General features: G+C 40.1%; 2 protein-coding genes across 2 annotated transcripts; one reads left to right on the top strand and one right to left on the bottom strand.

The window, feature by feature from the left end:
- The first annotated feature begins 3,799 nt into the window (after positions 1-3,799).
- Positions 3,800-9,559, top strand: LOC139822018 (adenosine 3'-phospho 5'-phosphosulfate transporter 1). The gene is made up of 9 exons (XM_071793532.1): positions 3,800-6,662; positions 6,725-6,886; positions 7,098-7,306; positions 7,384-7,592; positions 7,773-7,997; positions 8,127-8,277; positions 8,351-8,562; positions 8,640-8,765; positions 8,853-9,559. Exons 2-9 carry the CDS (start codon positions 6,855-6,857, stop codon positions 9,018-9,020), a joined length of 1,332 nt encoding a protein of 443 aa, XP_071649633.1. The 5' UTR covers positions 3,800-6,662; positions 6,725-6,854; the 3' UTR covers positions 9,021-9,559.
- LOC139822026 (transmembrane protein 216) lies at positions 9,430-10,778 on the bottom strand. The gene has a single exon (XM_071793543.1). The coding sequence runs from the start codon at positions 10,394-10,396 to the stop codon at positions 9,968-9,970; it is 429 nt and encodes a 142-aa protein (XP_071649644.1). The 5' UTR covers positions 10,397-10,778; the 3' UTR covers positions 9,430-9,967.
- Between the last annotated feature and the right edge of the window lie 777 nt (positions 10,779-11,555).

Raw genomic sequence — 11,555 nt, 5'->3', positions numbered from 1 at the left:
CGCGCAGCGGCTCGTTGCGTTTCATGCGCGACGCGACCAGCGGCAACGGATCGCGCGATAGCGCTCTCACGGATTCCTTATCCTTGGGGGTCTATAAATGTATCGCCGCAGATATACCTCGGCGAGATGATGATTATGCACGTTCGCGGTATCGGGAGCAAAGTTCTTTCACACAAAGAGCATCTCGCGTATATTGCCCGCTCGTTGTCTTCGTTCGAAAGTCGATCGGAGGATATTAAACGCCATAAATGTTCGTCGCGCGTTCACGCCAGATGCGTCTTCTCAAGATCTGCGTCGCACAACCATATGTAATGTCGTTTGACGTTTTTGTTTTTGTTATTTTATCTATTGAACATGAAATTAAACGTCTGATGAGATACATTTTGCGTGAGCGGACATTACATTTATTGGATAAAACTTAAAAATTCTCGAGTGCCAATCACTAATGCGACGTACTAACGCGCCATCAATATGATCGACGGGTAACAATTGGAACGTTCGGAATTATTAGAACAAAGGTACTTGGCGATAAATAGCTGTCAAAGTTGCAAGATAAAACACAAACAATGACTGCTTTACCGGTATAATAATAAATATAAAAATAAGTATAAAATTAAATGGCTCACGTGTTTTGTGCATTTACTTTGATTCTTACACTCTGATTCATCTTTTTACAATTTAGCTTTTAAACTTATGGCGTAGTTTGGCCACAATGTCAGATTGATTAAGAATTTTGTGAGTCCACTATATTACTGTGATTACATGACTCTTATACACACTTGAAAAGGATCGAAATTCATGGTCAAAACGTCATAATTTTAATTTAATAAATTTGAGTTGATTAAAAGCTAGCTGCGTTAGATAAAATGACAAACATTCCCACTAAAGTCAGTTTAACGATAAAAGCACTTATTAAAGCATAAATTTTCTTATTGCGCGAGGACTTTCGATCACGCTTTGTTAAACAATCTTTACAATCTTGTGCGCTCGAGAGAATCGAGTTATAAAAGTAACTGTCTGAAGCCTTCCGCGTCAACCTCGTTAGTAAAATAGTGACAGTCACTTTTGCAGTTCATGCTTCATCTGAGTCGTTAATGCCCGTTCTAGACTGGAGGATGAGCCGACTCTCGGCTCATCCGAGTGAGTGGTGTAGACGGGTAAAAATCTATAGGTTATGTATAGTTTATGTCACGTACACTATAGAAGGCGGATGAGCCGAGAGTCGGCTCATCCTCCAGTCTAGAACGGGCATAAGATCTCAAGATCAAAATCGTTAATTTATCGAGATTACGATCGCTATTGAATTTAGAAGCTGCAGTTTATTGAATTTGAGAAAAGTACAAAATTCACACAATATTACTGTTAGGCTTATACTAACAATCCGGTCCGGACCGTAAATGGGGGTTTGTCTCTCTAATTGATTGTATATCATAACGGTCGTGTTTCACTTATTATTAAAAATTTTTAGATTATATTCCATCTCTGTATCAAGAATATCGTTGCACCTGATACAAAATCTTCATGGCAGCTTGGGTCTGACAATAAGATCTGTGATGTCGAAATTAAAAATCGAGTATTATAAATCGGACAATATTGTAAAGTACCTAACTTATTTTTGTTAAATATTGTGTTGCTTGCGCATCCAAGATTTTTGTGAGTCATTATATCTAATTCATTCGCTCCGCACCGTGTTTTTTTGGAACAAAAGGCCCGGTGCATTTTAATCTATTCATCGCTCGTTGCCAGGAAAATTTATGTAAAATCGTGTTTTAAGTGCTCCTTCAATTTTGTACACTGCAACGCACGTCGCGGTGCTAAGTATCGGTTACTGGTCATTATTAGTTATTTTTCCTCACGACGATTAGTCACGATACGTGTATAGCACCTGGGCGTTAGGTGTTGACGCAAAAAGCGCTCATACGCATTGATGCCGAAGAATGTTGTGACATTTTACGCTCATTGTCGACGTACATACAATAACGAGTCGGCGCGAACGCTTGCGCACGATGCTGGCTGCATCCCGGATAGTCGCCGGGATGATCCAGGACGGTTCAGAAAACTGAGACGTAATCCGCGTATTAAACCAAAGTAGGGCAGAGATGGAATAGGTGTACTACCGTTTTCAAGGTTTCCTCGCGACATGGGAAAAAAGTGGAACGGCGAGATCGGGCTTTCAGTTCATGTATACATAATGTCGCGGCCGTGTGTTACGCGTGCCTGAAAAAGAGAAAGAGAAAGAGAGAGAGAGAGAGGGGGAGAGAGAGAGAGAGAGAGAGAGAGGGAGGGAGGGAGGAAGAGAAAGAGAAAAAGGAATTCTTCGGCAAACGGATGGATTGGACAAGCGATAACTCAATGTTCGCTTTGGTTCGCTTGTAATGCGAGGCGTTCGGTAATAAACACGATACTCCTCTCGTCGACTGGGTCGAGAAGAGATCATTCCTTAATAACGAAATGTCAAGGCATGAATAACTTTTAGGCCGCAACCGCAAAGGAGATTAAACTTCGATGAATCCGGACAGTAATGCTAATGAAAAGAAAGATAATCTAAGATATTAATCGCAAAGAGATATGCGGAGGAACGTTCAAGCGAGTTTAGGCAAAATACTTCGACAAGGAAAACCACTTTGTTTGTAATAAACTTCGTTTCATCGAATATTTCGTACACTTTGATAATAATATCTTTGATAATAATACTTTGATTATTATTATTATTATTATTATATTATCAAAGTATGCGAAGTATTCGATGAAGCGAGGTTTGTTATAAACAAGATGGTTGTCCAACTTGTTTATAATAAACCTCGCTTCATGTTGTTGTTCAACTTGATGGAAAACCATCTTATCTTCAGATTACATCGCCAAGAAGTGAACTTAGTTTGTAATTTTTCCTTAATACACTCTTATATCATCCATACCGCCTACAATTTTTATGCTTATTATTACCTATTCTTCTTTGTTCTAATATAGTCTTTCTCTCACCACAATTTCCTCAACATATTTTGTTTTACATTATCCAATTCATCGTTCCATACTCTTTTCAATATTTCTCTTTTATTTTTATCTAACTCCTTAAACCAATCCTTAGTCCTATAACACTTTTCCACGTAATGGCTAATACAATCTTTTCCTTGTCCGCAGACACATAACGTTTTTTCCTTCTCTCTAAACAATATTTATTCCCCTCTTCCATATTTCCACATCTCATTCTTATCAATGCTCTTATATCATCTCCCTTATAACCATCTTGTTTGTAATAAATCTCGCTTGGGATATCAGATATATATACAATATATGAGATGTATACAATATCGATGACTGATAGAGAAAAACGCTGGAATCTAAAGAGGTCAGAGCGACAATTCGCTTTAGGCGATCGATTCTTCATCCGGTCGTAACTTTGTAAAGCGGAAGTAAACGACTCTTTACTTCTTCTTGGCATTCGGCACGTTCTGCTTGGGTGATGCCGACTCGGAGCGCGACCTCCGAGTGCGTTATCCATTAATTTTCTGTATCATCATTGGGCCATTAATTCTCCGTTCAATAAAGTAACGCTCGCGATACTTAACGGGCCTGATAACGCCGATAACGACCGGTCGTTAATGCATTTCGAACGAGGAGAGAGAGGGAGAGGATGTTTCCTATTCGAGGGGAAAAAAACGCTTTTCGTAAACGAAATGTCGCAGTCGACTGAGCATTAGTAAGGCCCCCGCACAATGAAAAATATAAGGAACAAGGAACAGATATTAGCTATTAGAACTAAAAAATCAGAAATAAAACTGGATGCACAATGAAAAACAGAGTGCTACACCAGCTTATATTCCTGATTCCTTAGTCCTAATCGCTAATATTTGTTCTCCTTGTTCCTTATATTTTTCATTGTGCGGGGGCCCTTAGTTCCCGGATCGGCGGTTAATAACAAAAAGTTATTCGGATCTTCCGCGCGATTGCGTTAATGATCGTGGAATTTTTCCCCGATTGCGTCACCTATCCAGCATCCGCTAAACACGAGAGGGGAAACGAACGAGTCCCTCTTGCTCTTTCTCTCCGTTTATCATTCACGTAATGTAATAACTATGGTCAACCGGTTTAAACACTCTCGGATTTTCGATTCCATCGAAGCGCCGACGCAATCGATTGCACCGAAGAATTAAACTAGCGAAAGGATTCCTATTAAAAAATGAAGAAACGTTCGCTTGCGCGCGTTTTAAAGATTCGCGAAAGTTTAGGTCCAAATCGTGGATGTGTACTTTCAATTTGTATAATATTAAACAACCGGATAAATTTAATTGAACTCTGAGAAATTTGTACATAAACTCGCGCTGAGGATTTTAAAATGAGGAAAGAAAAATTCAAAGATCCAGAAAAACTGGCGTACGAGCTTGACACGTTTATACCGTGCTGTAAATTCTAAATAAACGCATGCAACGAATCCTCGCCCCTTATCTAATCTTAGACAAACTTCGGGTGAAATTACAACGTTTAATATTATATCAAGACATATAGGCCGATGTTCATAGTCAGATCTTGTATATAAGATCGTCATAAGTTAATCTGCATGCAGATACTCCGTAGCCAATGAAGCGAATCGTACAGTGTCTGAAGATGAATTTAAAAGATGATCTTAAATATAGCATCTGACTATGAATACCGTCTTTAATGTTTTCGCGTTGAAGAAAACATTAACGAAATTCGATGATGAAAGATCGATTTTAAATCGATCGTGGGACATCCTCGTAAATAATATGAATTTCTCCTCGCGCGGGGCCGCGGGGGGGAGGGCAACCCCTGGAGTTAACGTGGCGCGCATCAGGGACGGGGGTGAGAGGGAAACGGAGCAGGGCGGTCAGGGGGTTAGATTGCACGTGACGCGCGTGCGTGTCCTTGCACCGCGAATCGCACGAGCCAGATTGCCTCGCGTGCTTTTTTAGGACGGCTCCGGGTTAGTCGGCCGTATACCCATATACCTATATACCGTGTGTACACATATTGTCACACATGCCTGCGATACTCCTCGGCTTGTGCCACGCAAGCGCGATGCGCGCTGTATGTATGTACGCGAAGCGCGTCCGAATGCGCTCAGCTCTCAAGGCCGCTGCTCGCCAACGCCGATCGAAACGACCGCGACGAGGCGTCTTTCGCTCGCGGTCCGAGCCTGTCCTTCGCGAGTATAGAGTATTATATAGGCGTCCGCAGTTGTTACGAGCAAGTCTTGCATTTTCTAATGCCGGATCAAATTAAATCACACTCGAGGCCTGTACTAATCAGGATCGCGCATGCGCACACGGCGCGCCGTGCCGACAGGACTGTACTTGTATACTGGCGCTTCGTGAGGTCTACGATGCTAGAACTTGGTCCAAGTTCTCGGACCGAGGAAAAGTTACTAAAACTTGGATCGTGGACACACTGAACTTGGATGCAAAATTGATGTGTCCACGATCCAAGTTTCAGTAATTTTAATTTCTCTCGGTCCGAGAACTTGGACCAAGTTCTAATATTATCGTGGACACTTTGCCTTTAGAACGATTGATACTAAATCTGTATAAGCTGATGAGACAAGAGTAATTTGTTCCTTGTAACTGCGTCATGTTATATGTTTTCTACTCTTGAAATGAAATAATAAGTACATTATATAATTGAGCGATATAAAAAAAAGAGGATGAAGAAAGTTTCGTTACAAGGAACAAATCTAACTATAAATAATGATAATTTAATCGTTCGAATAAATTGCGTTACGAAACATTAACATTTAAATCTGTAAATATGTTTTTTCATATACTCAAAAGCTTAGCAAATCTGTTCGATTTTCATTGCTGTTCCTGTATCAAAAACAAAATTTGCAAAGTGTGCTACAAATTTTGTAGAATATTACTTAGCAGAAATATAACAGAATCTGCTAGCAGAATACGATCGACTGCAGAAATAATCGAGCATCAGACTCTATTATTTTGTAACTATTCAAATGATATAATATTCCATTTGAATAATTATGAAATCAGTCGCGCTGTACGTTGTATCTTTTTTCGAGAGAATCATCTTATACTGAATAAATATAATTCCAATTATTGAGATATGACTGATATATGAGTCCCCAAATATCGAGAAGAAATTTGGAGACCAATTTGACTACAGCTGTTGATTTGTGTTTTTCACTCACAACGATTCTTTATCATCGACGTACGTTTATCTCTGCGTTCTTATCTTTTTATTTTTTTGTACTATGTGTTCTTTGTTTTAACTATTTAATTTATTAATGAGTTATTAAACTATTTTTATTTTTGAATTTGACACCTCTCGTTTATTTTGGCTTAAACTTTCTACATTGTTTGGAGATCACGCTTCGATGCCAAAAATGTCTTCATATTTTTGTATTATATTTATTGTTTTAAAATTTGCATGATATTCCGATTAGATAGCGATGTTAGTGATGTTACACAAGCAAAATAAAAAAAGCATTGAGTCTGACTAACGAAGATTGGCAGGTTTAGAGAATGAAGCGAATCCTTTTTTATTTAGGACACAGGGTAGGCCGTAGGCCTCTGGCACCCTAGAAACTCGATACGATCCTGACCTCTTCCTGCGATACGTGTCGCAAGTATGTATACATGTTCTATATGTATTGTTTCTCCTATGACGAAGATTAGAAACACCATGCTTGTGGCAAGGTAAAATTGGAGTAGGGAGATAAGATAAGAGTAATTACATCTCTAATGACAATTGTTTGCAGTGTATAATAATGCACAGCGAATGGAAACTTCTCTAGGCCCGAGCACACGTGAGCTAGGCGAGGGAACGTTCGTGACGAAGGTTATGGGATAATTGGGTATCATCGCCGGAGTTTCTCACTTGCGAGGAGTATGGGAAACTTTGTGGGTGACATCGTGATATGGTACGTCTTAATCTTGACTTTGTCGAAAGCGCAAATGCAACGGCAGCATCAGTTCCGTTTTCACAGCTGACGTGGACAGAGCGATTAGACACGCTAGTGTTCAATGTGTATCGTCACACCACCTCTCCTATCTTTGATACTTTATTTTTATAATTATATACTTAATTTTCATGTTTAATTACCATGTAGTTAAAGAGAGTACGTTTGGCAGCCTGCTGCTACTGCTTTCAGTCAGCGTCATATTTGGAACCAGCGAGGTCATAAAATTGTTCACAAATAATGGAGAAGAAATCTTCAAAACATCTACATACAATTGGGTTATTCGATTGTGTTTGAATTTATTGGGATATGCCACTGTGCTGTTGCCGGGTTGCCTTATATATAAATATGTACGATATACAAAGTACATACAGAGAAGCGGTAAGTATCAATTTAGAAAGATTTAATATAATATCTTATGATATATACTGTGGTAATTAAATAGAATATTTATGCAGGGAAAGGCTGTATTCCCAGACTGGTGCATTCGTGCTTCGTCGGACACTGCGAGACAGGCCTTTTGGACTCACCGGTTTATGCTTCTAATGCTTCCACTCATGTCCAGCGCACTTTTACTCAAGACGCCCTGCTCTTGCTGTATTGTTTCTTTGGGCTGCAATTTAGTTATCTAACATGGGGCTACTTGCAGGAAAAGATAATGACACAGGTATTAGTCAAATTTCATTCACGATAGGAGAGAAATATCTATAAAAAAGAACAATATGTTTTTTTTAATATTATTAGAAGTGGATATTATTTTGGATTATTTTAGTGTGACTACTTTGTGATATTTTATTGTTATTCATGTAACGTAATTTCCTAATTAAACAAAAATTTATTTATATAGGAGTACGAAGATGCGTCTGGCAATAAAGCGCGGTTTCAAGATTCGCAATTCCTGGTATTTGTGAATCGCATTCTTGCTTTCCTGATATCGGGATTATATTTACTTATTCAACGTCAGCCGCAACATAAGACGCCATTGTACAAGTATGCGTTTTGCTCCTTGTCAAATATTATGAGCAGTTGGTGTCAATACGAAGCTTTGAAGTATGTCAGTTTTCCATCACAGGTAAACAAATTACGATTGTATATACCTTCTGACGATTCATTGATTTCTCTATAGTCATAACTTCTTATGTGCCAAGATATGAGTATTTGTATGAATGTTTTGTTATATGCGTTTAATCATTTTTTTTAGGTTCTAGCTAAAGCTTCTAAAATTATCCCAGTTATGTTAATGGGAAAAATAATTTCGCATACAACATATGAATATTACGAGTATGTTACTGCGATTCTCATTTCTATCGGAATGACGCTCTTTATGTTGGACAGTTCTGATCATAAAAACGGTATATATTTTGTTAAATCTATAATAAATTTTAGTTACAATCAACTTACGATAGATCTATCAAATACTTTCAGATGGGGCTACAACACTCTCCGGTGTTATTTTACTGGGAGGTTACTTATTATTAGATAGTTTCACAAGTACCTGGCAGAATGCACTTTTTACAGACTATGGTGTGACTAGCGTACAAATGATGTGTGCGGTTAATATGTTCTCCTGTTTGTTAACCGCGATGTCTCTGTTTCAACAATCGAGCTTTCCACTGATATTTTCTTTCATGACGACGGTAATTAATTTGCGATATGCAATTAGTTTCTTGTAATATTGCTTGCACGAAAGTGACTAATGACTTTTATTGTACAGTACCCCAGGTTTATAGTCGATTGCTTGCTGATTTCAATTTGTTCGGCAAGCGGCCAGTTGTATATTTTTTACACTATTTCGAAATTTGGATCCATCACATTTGTCATTATGATGACCATTCGTCAGGTATATGATCATTTGATATCAATTTGTAAGGAAAGGTGTTAAATCCAAAGAATATAATCCCGAATTTTTAAATAATGTCTGTTACAGGGTTTGGCAATACTACTATCATGCTTGACCTATCATCACGAGTTCACCATTGTTGGAGTATTCGGTATCTTATTGGTATTCGGCTCGGTATTTTTACAAATTTACTGCAACAATCGATTACGCGCGATCAGAAGACGTAGAGTCGCGGCAAACAGTATAAAACATTAAGAGTTGTATCGTTTAGGCAGAAATGCAATTTTAATTGTCATGAAGTAGAATTCTATCGACTGTTTAATGTAATTGCCATAGATTAGGGTAGAATTCTGTCGTAGTAATTAGATATTGACTGTAATTGCGGATGTTAAATTTTAATCCTTTATTTGTAATTAATAATCTCATAATCTTTCCGTATATTATACATCGCGAATGCATCTTCGATAGTTTTAATAGCTTTCGAGATCGTATGGACTTTGTGAAATATTTGTTATAAGTTTTATAGTCAATGTATATCGCGTGTATTTATTTGGGAAGTACTTGAAGATATATGTGATCTGAAAAACGTCGGCATTATACCATTACAAGAAAATGTATGTGTGCGTGAGTGTGTGTTACGCCACATCATATATTACGGCGTAAATATTGTATTATTTATTTGAAAAATATTTATTTTGATATAAATGCGTATACACAACAAACATACGTGCAAGTTTCTTACAACTGACGATTATATCCAATATAGAAATATATAATATATAGTATTACATATAGTTCCTTTTTTTGGTACGACTTACAAATTACCGCTTAAAGATGAGAATATTTATAAATGGCAGTATTTATGATCTTGTGATTACAGAGAGAAATCGTGTAGCATAAAAATCTTTTTGATGGCCAGTCTTTATTCTTTTACTAAAGAATATTTGTGACGAAATTATTACGCAGAATTGAATTTATATCAAGCTTCAGGGAAAATAACGTGATACACTCACGTAGGATTATTTCTTACACATACAGATATAATAATAAAAATCGTACACAGGGAAAGTCTTATTGCGTGACAAAATAATACGGTAAGCACTTTGATATCGGCCTTGACGAATCGACGACACTCGGAATGGATTATTAAGCGTGACAAGTGCAGAACGTGGAGTGCGACTAGAATATTAGGAGAGCTGGATTCATTTCCCTGGGGCTGGCGCTCGGTAGATGGTTATAAGGCACATGATCGCAATGACCATCTCGGACACCAGCAGGATCAGCTGTATGCTGCAGAGGATCACCTCCAACCTGAGTACGTAGTGCTGCCAGAGTAAGAAGTAGAGGGTCGCCAGCGAGCTGGGTACGGTCAGGACGATCCCGATGAGGATCGGCAGTCCACGCTCGGTCAGATTTCCCTTTCTCCCCAGGTAAATCCTGCCGCTCTCCGTGATTATCAAGAAGAACAGCAGCGCGAAATCCATCAGGGTCTTGCTCATGCCCGGCGACGGCAGGTTCACGGCCTTGAACAGCCCCATGCACAGCTCGCACACGGCGAACATGCCGAAGTAAAAGGAGTTCAGGTACATGAGGATCTCGTAGGTGAGCGACGAGTTCGCTACGGTGGGCATCGTCAATCGTCACTCCTGGATCCCGCCGATCGCCGCGGAAGGGGGGAAGTACGGTAGAGAGGCCCTCGGGGGAGACCGGCTCTATGAGCAAACGCACCGCCGCCCAACGTACGGCATTGTTTGTACTGGCATTTAGTCCTCAATCGCGATCCATTCCCGGTAAAAACGGAGCAACGGACGGGTTTGTTTCAGCGTCGCTTCATCTCCCTCGTCGCGCGCGCGACGCACCACTCTAACTCTACGCGTCTTAATATATCTCCGCTATGCCAGCTCGTTTACGGCGCAAGGGAGCAACGCGACTTCTAGGAATTAGCGGAACTAGCGGACCGCGGACGGCGCCGCGGCGCGGACTTCGTAAATTTCCAATTTCCACGCTCACGCTCACCTGATTTAAGAAATAAAAATATATGCCTCAATTATAATTTATATAGATTCAAAATAACGTACCGTTTTTTAGGTTAACTTTATTTTTGTTAGCAGACCGCCGCCCAACGTACGGCATTGTTTGTACTGGCATTTAGTCCTCAATCGCGATCCATTCCCGGTAAAAACGGAGCAACGGACGGGTTTGTTTCAGCGTCGCTTCATCTCCCTCGTCGCGCGCGCGACGCACCACTCTAACTCTACGCGTCTTAATATATCTCCGCTATGCCAGCTCGTTTACGGCGCAAGGGAGCAACGCGACTTCTAGGAATTAGCGGAACTAGCGGACCGCGGACGGCGCCGCGGCGCGGACTTCGTAAATTTCCAATTTCCACGCTCACGCTCACCTGTGCGTTTATTTTTACCGGGAGCGACACCGCTGACCGCAGTGACTGCGCGAGAGACGAGAGCGCGAGCTCGAAGTCTCGTCCTCGAACGGCGCGACATTACCGTCATCGAGAAAAGTCTGTGGAAGCACAGATTAATAGACAGATAGCCAATGGTCCCTCAAAAGTCGAGACCAGCATTTCCGTGCTTTGATTACCGACACACTTTGCCCCTTACCGACAGACTTTGCCCCTAGGATTGAGTCCGGACTAAATCACATTACAGACTTTGCCCCTGGTGCGAGTCTGGACTAAATATACCCGATTTTACCTACAGACTTTGCCCCTGGTGCGAATCCGGACTAATTTTGCAGTGATGCCAGATTTCAGCGGTGATGTCAGATGCTCGA

This window comes from Temnothorax longispinosus, chromosome 11, assembly GCF_030848805.1.
Source record: "Temnothorax longispinosus isolate EJ_2023e chromosome 11, Tlon_JGU_v1, whole genome shotgun sequence".
Lineage (NCBI taxonomy): Eukaryota > Metazoa > Arthropoda > Insecta > Hymenoptera > Formicidae > Temnothorax > Temnothorax longispinosus.
This window is presented reverse-complemented; position numbering and strand designations above follow the sequence as displayed.